Genomic DNA, 15,857 nt, shown 5'->3' with positions numbered 1-15,857 from the left:
GTTTATTTCCTGCTTTGGAGTCTGTGGCTGGCTTGGTTTTTTAAGTTGGAAAGTTCTGTTTTACACATAAAACTGGGATTTTGATTATTTTCTTTCTCTGGCTGTAACAGTTATGAAACTGGGATTTTTACTGCTATAGAAACAGTTCTGCTTGGAGAAAGAAAAAAGAAAAAGCCTGTCACTTCTTGTTATTAGAACTACTTGCACTTTTTTTCCTGAGCTTGCTTTCTTCCTTGCTGTCTGAGCCAGAATATTCGGTTAGATGGATTTTTGGCATAACATAGTTTTTATATTATCATCTAACTGTGGAACTGTAATTCTGGTGTTTTCTAATTCTTGAAAAGGGCTGGTTAAAACATTCTGTTACTGGTTTGATAGAAAGATGTGAGCAGCAAATTTGTGTACCATTGTCTGTTTTTTTTTGTATTTGAGTGCTGTGGAACAGTTAGTTTGGGCAAGTTTAACTTCTTTCACGTCAGATGTCAAGATTTCTTCCCTATGTTGACAACTAGTCTTTATTTGCTGTTAACGCTTTGATTTCAACAAGGCTATGATTTCTTTACTTCAGCTTACTTTTTTTAAAATACTCTGTGTGTGTATTTTAGGAAGATGGGAAGTAGAAAAGCTCAAAGAAAATGCAGTGCCTGGAGACAGAGGATTAGTGTTAAAATCCGTGGCAAAGCATCATGCAATATCAGCTATGCTAACAAAGGCATTTGTTTTTGATGATAAACCTTTGATTGTTCAGTAAGTAATTCCTCAGATTTTTTTACTTACTATGTATTATATTAAATTCTTAAAGTCCAGAAAGTAATATGAATCCCTGTAGAGAAATACTGAATTCCATATATCATTGACTTATCATATCCAGAGCTATCACAACTGTATGTATGGATGATTTTATTGAATCATAGAATATGCTGAGTTGTAAGGCACTCATCAGGGTCATTGAGTCCAGCTCCTATCCCTGTGTAGGGCACCCCAGCAATCACACCATGTGCCCGAGAGCATCGTCCAAACCCTTCTTGAACTCAGGGAGGCTTGATGCTGTGACCAGTTCCCTGGGCAGCTTGTTCCAGTGCTCAGCCACCCTCTGGGTGAAAAACCTTTTCCTGATATCCAACCTAAGCCTCCCCTGATTCAGCTTCCTGCCATTTCCCCAAGTCCTGTCATTGGTTACAGGAGTGAAGAGATCAGTGCTTGCCCCATGTCTTTCCCTCTAGAGGAAGCTGTAGACTGCAATGAGGTCACCCCTCAGCCTCCTTTCTCTCCAAGCTGAATAACTGACCTCAGCTGCTCCTTGTAAGTCATCCCTTCCGGACTCTTCACCTTGTGGCTCTCATCTGGATGCTTTCCAATAGCTTGATGTCTTTTTTTTATATTGTGGTGCATAATCAAGTAAGATTGTAGTAAAAGTAGTAGGAAGTGGTATTTTAACTCTTCTGAAATGTTGTGGTTTTTTTTTTCACAAATCTAATCTTTTACAAGATGACTGAAAAAGCAAATTAATTTTCAGTCTTACTCTCAAATCTACATGATATGTAGCTTGAGTACAGTGTTTTTCCACTTGCAGAATACTTCTGTGTAGCTCCGTAAAATAAACTTGAATCTTGAACACATGATAGCAGTATTAGTGATGATGAGCAATATGGCAATATAACTACTTTTTCCTGATATCCAGAACTTACTTTATTGTACTTACAGACATATCTAAATAACTCCTCTGGCTAAATACAGCATGTCATACAGGAGCTTTCAAAAATGGCACGAGCTTTCTAGAAGTCTTGCCCATTTCTACTCTACTTTTATATTTGCATGTTGATTGATACCACCCTGAAACTTTTTTTACTGTGATACCAACTGTAGCAGTTGTTACCATGGTATTTTTTGACTGACACTGCTGCTGTGTTAGTGTTTGTGGCAATTCAAATCTTTTATTCACGTAGAAGTGTTTTGGCAATAGTGACTAATACACAGTCCTAATGTATTTGTATTTCAAACTTGATTTGTATTTGTCTAATACTTGGAATGTTTTTACCACCTTGCTCTTTGCCCAGATATGAAGTGAATTTTCAAGAAGGCATTGACTGTGGTGGTGCATATATCAAACTTCTCTCCAGTAGTGATGACTTGAATTTGGTATGTCCTGTTACTTAACATTTACTGTCAGTTGTTCATTTGAAGAATGCAGAATTGTTCTTGTGAAATGTCAGTAAGAAACGAATTCCTAATGCTTCCCAAATGTTAAAGCGGAAGATTGGGCAAGGTAACAATATACATATTATTTAGTATATATACATAAAACCTTTGGCGTTGTCAATTTTTTTTTTACTGGTGGAAAAATTGGATACTGTTATTTTTGTTATAATTTCCATTTATTTTTATGAAACTTACAGATAGTCTGAAATTTAAAGTAAGATCTGTATTCACACAAGATACCTCAAAATGTGAATTTCAGAAGATGAGAATGAAGAGTTTGCTGTGATTACAGACTCATTTAAAATAATACATTTTGTCAAAATACATATTTCAAGGAGAAAACTTCCAGGAATCAAATGTCAAAATGTCTTCTTCCTTCAATTCATTGCTTCAGAATACAAGGCATAATGTTATTGTGTTTTTCAAATACAAAGATCATAAATAGTTGTAGTGTACTGACATATCTGAACAGCTCACTGTAACATACTCTGAAGGAGAATAACTGTTACCAGGTATTTGCAGGGTGGTTTATGGTTGCTACTTAATGTGGAGTAAGAAGATGGATAAAATACTGAATAATAATATCCTGGGTTTTATCTTTACTGGGAAACAAAATTGATGTGAAAGCCAGTAACTAGTTCCCTTCCACCTCTTAGTGTCATGTTTGTACATGGTTATATGTATTTGGGTGTTTTGATTTGTGACCAGCATTTTTCACTTAACATAAGAAGGTCTAAATAAATGTATTCATCTTCCCTTGAAGAGGCTTAAGTGATCTGTATGGTTAGTCTGTTTTCTGACAGCAGCTCAAGAAGACTGTTGAATTTCTTTCATGATTTACCCTACCAGTTTTCAGTTACTTTTTAGAAAAAGATAACTATGCTGTATGCCACAGCATATTGGAAAAGAAGTACCCAAAATAACTTCATAAAATGTACAATATAACACATGCTCAGCTTTCTTGCTTCTACAGGAATACTTTTTTGACAAAACACCTTATACTATTATGTTTGGACCAGATAAATGTGGAGAAGATTACAAACTACATTTTATCTTCAGACATAAGAATCCAAAAACTGGAGAATATGATGAGAAACATGCAAAACGTCCTGATGTAGACCTAAAAAAATTCTACTTGGACAAGAAGACACATCTGTATACTCTTGGTATTGTTTAATATTTACAAGTTTTAATTGGAAAGGAGAGATTGAAAATGTGTTTCTGTCTGCTGACGCTTTGCATTTGAGTCTGCTTTTTTGTTTGTAATAGTTTGTTAATTCTGAGGGGTGGCTGCTTAATGATTTGAGCATGAATGATATAATGACTGGGCTTAAATAATACAATGACTGAGCATAACTGCAGGACGTAAGTGGCTTTGAAATGCTGCCATTTAGTATACAATTACAAGAAAAAAATGTATCAGCTCTAGCCAGCCTTTAGTGTGAAGCATTAATACTTCCAGTACTTATTATGAAAAAAATATTGCTAAGAAAGATATTAAAAGCCCCCACAGCTGTACAATATTCTAGGCAGGCACTAGAGTGGACAGGAATGCAGTTCAATCTGCATCATGCTGCACACAGCTTTCCTATACCTGTCCAGTGTTCTTAACTAGCACCTGCATCAGCAGCAGCGTGTCAGACCAGATATGTTACCATGTTCTCTGCAAATGAATGAAAATGGTCTGATTTTAATCCATGGGTCATCTCTTTCTGTACAAATGAACAGTATCACAGAATCAACAAGGCTGGAAATGACCTTTAAGATCATCAAGTCCAGCCTGGGACCTAACATTACCACATCAGCTAGACCATAGCACTAAAAGCCACATCCAGCCTTTCCTTGAACACCTTCCAGGGACAGTGCATTCACCACTTCCCTGGGAAGTCCCTTCCAATGTCTAATCATCCTCTCTGTGAGGAAGTATTTCCTAATACCTAACCTAAACTTCCTCTGGAGCAGCTCGAGGCCATTCCCTCTTGCCTTGTTGCTAGATGCCTGGAAAAAGAGCCCAGCCCTCACCTGACTACAGCCTCCCTTCAGGTAGTTGAAGAGAGTGATAAGGTCCCCCCTGAGTCTCCTCCAGGCTAAACAACCCCAGCTCCCTCAGCCTGTCCCTGTATAGCAGAAATGAAAGTTTTATTTCTTAGTTCTTCTTTCCCCTGCTTTCTAATTTCTGAGGAAGGATAAATAATCAGAAAAGAATGGGCTCATCCTTGGCATACTGCAAATCCGGCAAAATTGGCTGCACTTTTCAACTTCCATTGAATAATAATGGAAGGTGTGTTCAGCTGCTGTGTCGTGGACAAACTTACTGTTCTTTAAAATTAATTGCCAGAGTGTGCCATAGCAGACTTTCACTTTATATAATAGGAATAAGCGAAAAAAATTCACATTGTTCTTGTGGTAAAGGAATGCATGTGTTCCTGTTTTTGAGCTGTTCATTAGAAACTATGATTAAAGATACTGAAACTTGGATTGCATTTACTCTGTTATGGTTGTTCAAAGAGACTCACAGAGCTGTGTGGTTCTAATGCTTTATATGACTGATAACAAGTTTAAAAATAAACTCTTTTCATTGTATCTAAAGTGACACGGGGAGTTAGTTTTTGCATTTATGGATATTTGGTACTGATGAAAACTTAGGCTGCTAGAACTTTGCTAGATATTATCAAACTGTCATTATGAGACTGGTTTTAATCACATTTTTCTAAAATTTATAGAAGTGGAATAGTATTTACTTTGAATTAATAATCTTTGTCGTGTTGAATGGACATTTGAGAATACTTGGTAAGCATTTATAAATGTGCTTATTGGTTATTAGAAATGGATCTGGATACAGTGCCTTTTACTGAGTGGCACTGCTCCGTTCTGTGACACTGGCTTCCGAGTGACTCACACTCACTGAAGAGAATTTTCTCTATTTGCTGTCTGATTTGAATTGGACAAAATTTTGCTTTGATGTTCCTCCAGCTGTGTTAATGACACAGCCCTTGTGTTTCCATGTTTTCAGGTGTAAAATTGTGATTTGGTAGCAGAGACATCTTTTAGGGCAAAAGTTTGTCTTTTATTGTCTGTGTTTTAAAAAAAATAAAGCAGAATTTTAGCCAAGAGGTAGGTTTTAAAAAAATCTCTTAGTATGTGCTTGAATGTGTTTCAGCAATTGAATTTGCTAGGAGTTTCATTTTGAGGGGCCTGATACTGGTCGTAAATCATTTTCACAGTAGCAACTTTCATGTTTTGTGGCCAGATCCAGTACCTGGTTGCACAGTCTGTCTCCTGCTCTGCTAGTGAGGATCCTGTTGGTGGTTATTCGTCTTAAGTCTGTGCTTATTCTATATTATATAGGTTTTGGTTAAAGATATTTGCAAAATGAATGTGTCCTATATTTCTTTAATACAAATTTCTTCAATTTAGTGTTAAAACCAGATGATACATTTGAAATCTTAATTGACCAGTTGGTTGTCGGTAAAGGAAGTCTTCTTGAGGATATGGTTCCTCCAGTAAACCCTCCCAAAGAAATAGAGGACCCTAGTGATAAGAAGCCTGATGACTGGGATGAGAGACCAAAAATACCTGATCCAAATGCTGTCAAACCAGATGACTGGTAAGGAGAACATTTTTATTTGTACAGTACCTTTTACATGGAGGTTATTCACTTGAAAGATTTGACTGGTTTTATTTTGGTTTTTGCTAATGACAATTGGGATACTTTTCACTGCTGAAAACACTAAAGTTTGAAAACATAATTGAAGTGGGCACAATGATGTGGTCATCTTCCAAGGAAAGCAATAACTGTGTTTTTTCTTGTTTTTTTACCCCCTATTACTGCAATTGATAACTAAGATTACTATACCTGAAAGATTAGGAACAGGGATTTTTTTTTCATCATATAATCTTCATTTACATTCCATGATTTCTTCCTCCTTCTTTGTGAACTACTATTGATGTGGCTACTCAGAATTCTGAGAAGGCAAAAACTTGATGGGAAGATCTGGCTGACAGCTGCCAGTTGATGGCAGCAATTTCCGAGCTAAGTAGTACTTTGAAACGATGTAAATATAATTCAGGTATTTATAAACAGATAATTGGATATCTAATTTTCATGATCAGTGTGTCTGTTTCTCTTGTGCCTTTGAAAATAATCTCTTTCATGTCAATTACAGCCCTTTGAACAGAACACTGGTTCAATGTCAGGCTTCTGTATTTTCTAACATACATCTGTAATTGAAGGGATGAAGATGAGCCTTCCAAAATAGAAGATCCTGATGCTGTTAAGCCTGAGGGATGGCTTGATGATGAACCACAGTATGTTCCAGACCCTAATGCAGAAAAACCAAAGGACTGGTAAGAATTTGATCAGTTGATACAGGTTATTCATGTGTCTTGTATGTAAGCCTGCCTATTCTCTGTGGCAAATTCTGGGCTGTAGATCAGAAGTCAATCCAAATCTTGTTGTCTCTTGAATTACTAAGTTGGGACGTGCAAGGTATGGTCAAATATTTCTTGTTTTTGGGGGCTGCTTTTAGACAAAGATGAACATGTTGATTGTGGTTTGTTTTCTGAAGATATATAAACAAAAACAGAATATGAAGGACCTGCTTGAAAGAATTTGTTACAGTGTTTAACCATGAAACAATTTAAGTTGATAACTTGAAATGATCATACAATAGTGTCAAATACATTACTAAGCGTATCCTGGAGAAGTGTTTCAAGCTGTCTGCAGATGTAGAAATATAATGGTAATCAAACATGTTGTGCTAGTTACATCCATGTGAGCTTTAAACAAAAAAAAAAAAGAGGCCATAGCAATCCTTTAAAAAAAAAAGTGTTTATACAGTTGGATAAAGTTGTGTGAACTGATCAAAATTCTGAGGTTGTTACAGAAGAATGTGTGTGGACCCCAACTTGAGACTGACTGCTAGTGTTCAGACCAGTCCAATCTCATTTCAGTTGTTTCTAATTTATCTTTTCTTCCTACAGGGATGAAGAAATGGATGGGGAGTGGGAAGCCCCTCAGATCCCTAATCCAAAGTGTGAGACTGCACCTGGTTGTGGACACTGGGTGCGTCCCATGAAGAATAACCCAAAATATAAAGGAAAATGGAAAGCACCTATGATAGAGAATCCTAACTATCAGGTAATAGCATTATTGTAGAGTTCAACAGAGCAGGCAAGTCAAAGTAGTGTATTTATCTAGGTTTTTTTACAGTATATTTATATTTCAGAATGAGTCTGAATACCTAAACACTAAGCTGTTTTAAAATTTTCTTGTAAGTATACTGAAAAATATAATTGCTTCCTGAATTAAAATAATTGATCTGTTAAAAGTTACTTTTGCAACAATTTGCACTGGTATCACTTACTTAATATGCTCTGTATAGTTGTATTCTGAATATGTTATAATTTAATAAAATATTTCTCTTTTTTGTTGAGGTTTTAAGTGTGGGTCTTATAGGTGAACATTCTTTTTTTTTTTTATTAAAAAAATAAAATCTTTCAGTAAGCATATGGACTTACCAGTTCATTTTTAGTGGAAGCCTCTATTTTGAATAATAAAATTCCTCTTCTCCAGATATGAGATGTAATCAGTTCCATATTCAAGAGAGTTACTTCGTGTTAATTATGGCTGGGAAGTACTTGAATCTGATTTCTTTGAGCTTGAGATCCTCTTCACATTTGTAAACAAAATTTGGCTCTAATTTGCACAGGTATCATAAGGCTGAATTTTCCTTCCCTAAAATTTCTGTAACAGTTCTGGTTACAGTAGCTGTCACTTTATATATACATATATATCCCTATTGGAAGGGACTGTGTACATCATGGGATGTAGTTCCCCTGCAGTCTTAGGCCATCACACAATAGATGTTTACCTCAGAAGATTCCATCACTGGCCACAAAATATTGACCAGTGCCCTTATGAAGTAACACCAATGTCTTACTTTCCTGCAGTATTAGGAATTTTATTTCCTAGACTTAATCTAGGAAGTGTAGAAAGCCTGTGCTTGGAACCACCAGTTGCAGAAAGAATGGAGATAACTGACTGCACAAGCTGTTACTGTAACCGTGCATGGACAATAATTTCAAGAGATCTTCCCTTAGCCAGAAAATTGAGATTAATCTGCAAAAATCCTGTCAGTTATTTCCAGTTCTGTTCTTATGTAGGTTAAAAGCTACTGCTTATCTTTTTTAATAATATATTTAAAATAATCGGGAAGTTCTAATTATTTTAGCATTTGTTTCACAGTTTGTTTCTTAGTGATGTGTAGGTAATGTGATTCATATTTTTTTCCTTAAAAGGGACTCTGGAGCCCTCGAAAAATACCGAACCGAGACTATTTTGAAGATCCTCACCCATTCAAGATGACCACTATCAATGCTATTGGTTTAGAACTCTGGTCTATGACATCAAATATCTACTTTGATAACTTCATTATATGTTCAGAAAAAGAAGTAGCAGATCGTTGGGCAGCAGATGGCTGGGGCTTGAAGAAATTTGTAGCAAGTGCTAATGAGGTATAAGCTTTAGTTTGATCTTGAAAGCCAAAAGTAGTGAGGAAGATAAGCTGTTGGAAGAATTTTCTGCCAGTTAATGCTGACAAAATATTAATTTGTCTGCAATTAGTAATCATGCTGAGTAACTATGATAGTTTTTTTCCTCAGAGTTTAGCTTTTTACCTTTCCCAGATTAATATAATCTTGACATTAAAAAGGTGCAACATTTTACTTAAATATCTAGCAAGAAATTGGCTTCATTATAGTTAAAGAGTCTTCTCTGTTCATGGTGATACTAGAAATTGGAATACCTGCCAACAAACGGCAGCTGAGTTACTTGCACTCAAAGATCTCTTTTATTTTTTTTCTTATTTTCTTTTGTCTTGTGGCTAACTCGATTATGTATGTTGCTTAGGTGTTTCCTGCCTATGAGGAATGGGTACAATGATCATCTGGGGTTTTTTCTAATAACTTTAGGCCTTTGACTGCTTAGATGTATATTATGCAGCTCTGAAAATAGTGTGCTTATGTGCATGTATGCTGCGTCTGTCCTATTTCTATGTGTGCATCCACATTTTTTGTGATACTGCACTTGGTCAGCTGCCACAGTTTTTCTAGATCCCTTCCCTGTGCTGTAGGAGGAACTTGTGCAGACATACAGGATCATGAGCCCCTCTAGTGGCTGCCTTCACTGACTACAGTTTCTTTCTTACTCCTTTTTTCTTTGGTTTAGTAGCAAGAGCAGGCCTGTAGTTGTGGGAAAGAAACGGTGGCAAATGACAGCTGCTGTTTGTCACAGGATGAGCAAGTAGCAACAGTGTATCTGCAATTAGGAAAGCCACCTCTTCCCACAACCTTGTCCTTTTCTGAAATGTTTGGTTCTATGTCTGGACCTTTTGTCTGGACCCCTACACACAGTAGCAGAAAATCCCTCATCTCCCCTCACTGCGTTGTGCTTCTCAATCTTCCTGCCTTGGTTGCTGATGTGACCTTTCCAGAGGTCTTACTGGCCCAGGCACCTGCCTACCTACATCTCCTGTATACGCCAGAAGTGGGCTGGGAGAGGGCTGTCGAAGGAGAGAGCATGGTAGTACAGATGGAGCAAGGTGCTGCTGCTCTGAGGTTAGCATCAAAGTACATTGCTTTGGGAGCTTTCAGCTGAGATAGCACAGTTAGTAGCTCAGAAGAGTGTAAAGTGTGATGTTGCCAAGACTCCAAATGTTGCTTTATAAAATTGAGTAGTGGCCAATACAGTATGTTTGAAGTGCCAGGCTGGTTCCTTCTTACTCAGTACCTGTTATTTATTCACAGTCTGTCAAGTTGTGACTTTGCTAGTATTGAAATCCAATAGTGTTTTAGTCACTAAAAATCAAAGGTAAAGAGTTTTCTTTGGGCAACATAAAGCTTAAAATATATACAGTACATGTTATAAACCTACTTAAGTGTTGAGAAGGATGTGAACTCAACATTTTTTTTTTATTTTTTTTTTAACATAGCCAGGTATGTTTAGTCAACTGATGACTGCTGCAGAAGACCACCCGTGGCTCTGGATTCTTTACATCTTGACTTTAGCTCTTCCTGTTGGTCTAGGTGTGTTGTTCTGCTGGCCAGCAAAGGTTAGAGATTTTTACTATTTTTTTTGTTTTATTCTTAATACTTTATTTGAAAGCTCAGCATCTGTACAACAATGTGCACTTCCAAAGTGCCATTACTTAGCTTAGAGTGGCTGTTGTGTTTCATTCTTAATGCAATTTTCTATTAAAATTGATTTTTAATTTGTTGTAGAAAACAGATGAAGATATTGATTTCAAAAAATGTGATAGATCTAAGATAATTACAAAGGAAGAATTAAAACAAGAGGGAGAGGAGTTAGAAGATTATGAATTAGAAGAAGAAAAAGAAAAAGAAGATACTGCTGAAGATGGTAAGATGGGCAAGGCAGCTTGCAGTTTGATTAAATACAAAGACATGAATAGGACTACTTCATGGATTGCATTGCCAATAATTGCAACCAGTTATCTTAGAATATGCAAAAACTGTTCTGAGTCCTTTTCTTCTTTTTTACAACCTCCAGCCAGGAGCATTCATGGCTAATAGCTCTTTGATAGAAACAAGAAGAAAGTAAGGATCTTTTCTTTTTTTCACTTTCAAGAAATTAATATGCATCTGACAGACTTTTTATGTTTGTAGACAGGCATATTTTCTCCCTTCTAAATATATTTAACACATTGGAATGATTCCAATATGTGGACCTGAAGTACTCAAAACTGTTCTCTTTAAAATGTGTCTGGAATAGCTTTAAGCCTCTGACATAAGTCTTTCTGCTTACTCCCCAGTGGGAGTGTTGTATGTTAGACTATTCTGTTGGTCACTGATTTTAGTTAACTTCTGTTAAAGCCTGAAAATATATTAGACTGGAAATATTCAAGTCTGCTGCTTCCTTTGTGTTGCTTTCTAGCAATGCATTGCATACCTGCAGAGGGTGGTCCCCTTGCCCAAAGGGAGAAATCCGGGCTTCAGGTTGAGCTATACTTTGGCAGCCAAGGATAAAATCATCTTGTGTTACTGCATCAAAAATTACTGGTACTGTTCATCTATGGCTTTGTTGTTCTGCAGAGGGGTAGAATCACCTCCCTGGCACTGCTGGCTGTACTTACTTTAATTTAGATATGATTTCCTGTTTACTCTTGATGAAAAGTACTGCAAAGGGTACTCAATGTCTAGAAATTCTCGCTTGAGAACCTCTGTTTAAAGTAAAGGAAGAGACTTGGCAAACCCCAGTAACTTTTCTTTGACTTAGGCTGTGGTTGCTGGGGTTTAGCTCTTATAATGAGTATAGATACCTAAAATGCACATGGGAGTGCCAGCTTGTACTGAAGCCCAGAGTGGAAATCAAAACAGTTTGGTGCCTGGCCTACTTCACAAAACATTCAGAACATAGAGATTTAGTTAATCTGGAGGGCCACCTATTTGCTGATTGGAGGGCCTCCTAAAATTCACAATATTTGGTGCATGCACTATATTTTAGTGCAGTGACATAGTCTCAATAAGAAAGTAGAAGCCACCTCTCTGTTGCTTTGCATGTAGCTTGTACAAAGAATTCTGGAGAGAAAAAAATACATTTTGCTAGTTTTTTGGTTTTTTTCTCTCTCCAGTCCATTTCATCTCAAAAGTCTGACACCAGGTCTCACAGAAAGCTTACTGCTCTTTGTGAACAGTTTTATCATAGCAGTGCAAGTTGGACATACTTTGAGTGAGCTTGAGTGCTTTTCTGAATAGTGTCTGACCTTGCAGTAGGGCATAAGAAAGGGCTAAGCAGAGAGCTGCTTAGTCCTCAACCAAAACAGTATGCCAAAATAATTCCCTGCTGAAAAGGGGAGTTGTAGGCATCCCCCATGGTGGATGATTGGTAACTGCAGTATAAGTCTGAATTCAGTCAGATTTGGAATGCCTGAGTTGTCCTGCTTTGGACTCCAGTCTCAAAACTGTGTAGTACAGTACTTGGATCTAAGGACTTCCTTAAAAGAAACCAATTTAAGGTCATAATTTTAGTCAGTTGATTGTAAGTATGAAGAAAGTATGTGCTGTTGTGAAAGAGACTAAGCTGAACCTGTTAAAATTGGTTATTAAATATGAAAGTGATCAATTTCTACTAATTCATAAGAATTCTACTCTCTGTATCACAGACATGGTTTTATGGCTTATTTTCAACAAGCAGTTTGTTCTAAAGCTGAAATTGGCTTCTTTTCCTTACTACTGTGTCTAGAAATAGTGCCTTTTTAATACAGTTCTGTTTAAAAAGTAAGATTCTTTTCTTCTGCAGAAGATGAGGGTGAAGGTGAAGATATTTATAACGCAGAAGAAAATGAAGTTGCAGATGGAAGTCAAGAAGAAGGTTATAAGTCAAATAAATCTGCTTCAGAAGATGAAGTAAGTTTATGCTTTTCCCCGTCTTCTTCTCACCGTTGTCCAACATTCCACTTTTAACAAAAGTCACTTAACTACAAGAGGTTTTTTTCTGCTGAGCTATAAAAAACATCATGAGGTGAAGATGTGTTTTCGAGTTTGACATCTCAAATGCTCTGTATAGGTTTTTGAAATGTCTCCTCCCGTGTAACTGTACCTGTAAAGTACAGGTACAGAAGTGATCATGCAGGTCTCTAAACATGGAATATTTTTACAGGAGAATGGTACTTAACAGGTTATTAAATTAATTCCAAGTCTTGAAAATTTGGATGCTGCAGTGGGCGTCAATATTTTCTTTTTATTGTGCTACTTAGTTGATGGAACATGTGCTTCTAGTCAAATAGCCTTTCAGTGAGACCTAGAAAAACCTTTAGGTTTCAGTTATCTTTTTGCTTTTTTTTTTTTTTTAATTCCAAAGTCATGTTTTAAGCAAAGTGACCATATTGGTTTTGGATTCAGCATCTGCAATTTCATTTTCCTTTTGCAGATTAATCCAGTCACTAGATAAGATGTAAAATGTTTTTCATAAAGTAACATGTAGAATGGAATTTGTGTGTGCTTTTCCTGCTCGTTAACTACTCATTATCCTTCTACTTAGAAATGATTATGTCTGAAATGCTTTAGATCCACCCCCAGTATTTCTGTTGATCATCTTGTGCTTGTCACTCCCTAAATGAGTCCCTTCCCAGATAAGGGGAGTTGTTTAATGTAATGTTAACTCCTTTTCTTAAAAACTCCTCTAGGAGACTGTACCTTGCATGAGGTTGCATTGTTTCAGCCCTGAAATGCTTCATTAATTACTCCTTATTCAGTACTTCCACTTGTTCCTGTAAGAAGTTGTGCTTTTTTCCTTGTACAGTTACCTAGGAACACAGTATCTAATGAACCCCATTGAGATGCACGTGACTCTGTGAGAGTAACGAAGATCTGATTGTGTGTATGGCATTGCACAGTATCACATGAAGGTTATGGCTTGCTCTTCTCAGAGTATTTTCAGGGTGTACAAGTTTCCGTTATGAGGTAGCTAATGACCTGCTTGGGGGATGTCATACACACCATGTCCTCAGGTTGTGCCACATTCTGTGAGCTGTTCCTTCTGAATGAGGTGAGGCAGGAAAGTGAGCAAGCATTGCATCATTTGAGAATGGAGTTTGAGTTGCAAAGGCTGTTCATGCCCCTTTGTAAGCTAATTCCTTTGAAACTGAGAACAACACATGATTTAAGAACAGTTTCTTCTACTTGTTGCTCTCCAAAGGTGTCAGAGTGTTTTAAATGCTTCTTGCTTAAGAACTAGGAATTAAAATTAGCATAAGAAAAAGCAATTAGCATAGAAAAGTTGATCAGATATGGGTTTGGTGATCAGGAAGTGAGGTGGATTAGGAACTGGTTGAAAGGAAGGAGTCAGAGAGTTGTAGTCAATGGGGCAGAATCTGGTTGGAGGTGTGTGACTAGTGGAGTCCCACAGGGGTCGGTACTGGGACTGGTGTTGTTCAACATCTTCATCAACGACCTGGATGAGGGTATAGAATGTACCCTCAGCAAGTTTGCTGATGACACTAAGCTGGGAGGAGTGGCTGACACACCAGAAGGCTGTGCTGCCATTCAGAGAGACTTAGACAGGCTGGAGAGTTGGGCGGGGAGAAACATGATGAAATTCAACAAGGGGAAGTGCAGAGTTTTACATTTGGGGAAGAACAACACCATATCCCAGTACAGGTTGGGGGCTGAACTGCTGGAGAGTGGTGTAGGTGAAAGAGACCTGGGGGTCCTGGTAGACAGGAGGATGACCATGAGCCAGCAATGTGCCCTTGTGGCCAAGAAGGCCAATGGCATCCTGGGGTGCATTAGAAAGGGTGTGGTTAGTAGGTCAAGAGAGGTTCTCCTCCCCCTCTATTCTGCATTGGTGAGGCCACATCTGGAGTATTGTGTCCAGTTCTGGGCCCCTCAGCTCAAGAAGGACAGGGAACTGCTTGAAAGAGTCCAGCGCAGAGCTACGAAGATGATTAAGGGAGTGGAACATCTCCCTTATGAGGAAAGGCTGAGGGAGCTGGGTCTCTTTAGCTTGGAGAAAAGGAGACTGAGGGGTGACCTCATCAATGTTTACAAATATGTAAGGGGTGAGTGTCAGGGGGACGGAGTTAGGCTTTTCTCGGTGATGACCAGTGATAGGACAAGGGGTAATGGGTGTAAATTGGAGCATAGGAAGTTCAAGGTGAATATCCGAAAAAAATTTTTTACTGTGAGAGTGACAGAGCACTGGAACAGACTGCCCAGGGAGGTTGTGGAGTCTCCCTCACTGGAGACATTCAAAACCCACCTGGATGAGTTCCTGTGTGATGTACTCTAGGTGACCCTGCTCTGGCAGGGGGGTTGGACTAGATGATCTCTTGAGGTCCCTTCCAGCCCCTAAGATTCTATGATTCTATGATTCTATGATAAGACACTCCTTAAGGAAGTGGCTACATTCACAAAAAAGTCACCACTTTTAAACCAGTGAATAAATAGACAAAACCAAATTTCTGACATTTTAGATGTTCTGTTCTCTTCCTTCTGAATACAGAAAGGAAAAGTCTTCTACCCACTTTTATTTATCATTACGTTAGTATGTGAGGAAAAAAAGTCCGTTCATGCATTGTCATGCATTTTGGGAGAATATGATTGGGAGGGGTTGGAGGAAGGAATAAAGTAACAAGCCAGTTTCAGTAATTAAAATCAGTTAAAATTTGAATGCTGACATTCTTTCTTCCTTTTTTTTCTTTTCAGATGAAGGAAGCTGATGAAAGCCTAGGCTCTGCAGGTGGCCCACCGAGATCAGTGCGCAAAAGAAGAGTACGGAAGGACTGAGTTACTTCCAGCTAGTATTTGTAGATCTATGTAATAGTAACATTTGGTAGCCACTTCAGTGGGCCTAACAGCATGCAAGTTCCTGAGATTTGAATGGAAAAGGGGCACTCATTGCTATTTAACCTCCTGTTTTAATTCTTTAGCCTCTTTTAATCTTCGAAAAATTCCTTTATTCCCTTTTTTAAGGAGAAATACTATCTATGAGGTGTTAGCTGATGTTTCAGCTAAGTCAGAATAAAGGTGAAATCACAAGTTGGTCAACGGATTTTAAGGTGAAGATTGCTAAGTTTTGAAGACTCCGAGAGATTAGTATTAGTTGGAGAGAAACTTATTCTAAGTATTTTTTAAAAACA

General features: G+C 37.7%; 1 protein-coding gene across 1 annotated transcript in view; it reads left to right on the top strand.

The window, feature by feature from the left end:
• CLGN (calmegin) overlaps positions 1 to 15,504 on the top strand; it is a 24,097-nt gene extending 8,593 nt beyond the window's left edge. Inside the window, exons 4-14 of the mRNA XM_010008925.1 lie at positions 606 to 747; positions 2,058 to 2,139; positions 3,173 to 3,365; positions 5,617 to 5,806; positions 6,433 to 6,546; positions 7,183 to 7,339; positions 8,500 to 8,715; positions 10,191 to 10,314; positions 10,478 to 10,618; positions 12,518 to 12,624; positions 15,424 to 15,504. Of these exons, the coding sequence (XP_010007227.1) occupies positions 606 to 747; positions 2,058 to 2,139; positions 3,173 to 3,365; positions 5,617 to 5,806; positions 6,433 to 6,546; positions 7,183 to 7,339; positions 8,500 to 8,715; positions 10,191 to 10,314; positions 10,478 to 10,618; positions 12,518 to 12,624; positions 15,424 to 15,504 (1,547 nt within the window). The remainder of the gene's footprint in view (positions 1 to 605; positions 748 to 2,057; positions 2,140 to 3,172; positions 3,366 to 5,616; positions 5,807 to 6,432; positions 6,547 to 7,182; positions 7,340 to 8,499; positions 8,716 to 10,190; positions 10,315 to 10,477; positions 10,619 to 12,517; positions 12,625 to 15,423) is intronic.
• The last annotated feature ends 353 nt before the right edge of the window (positions 15,505 to 15,857 follow it).

The sequence above is a fragment of the Chaetura pelagica genome, unplaced genomic scaffold (assembly GCF_000747805.2).
Source record: "Chaetura pelagica isolate M959 unplaced genomic scaffold, ChaPel_1.0 scaffold221, whole genome shotgun sequence".
In the NCBI taxonomy this organism is placed as follows: domain Eukaryota; kingdom Metazoa; phylum Chordata; class Aves; order Apodiformes; family Apodidae; genus Chaetura; species Chaetura pelagica.
The sequence above is the reverse complement of the archived record's forward strand: the minus strand, read 5'-3'. Positions and strand labels throughout refer to the sequence as shown.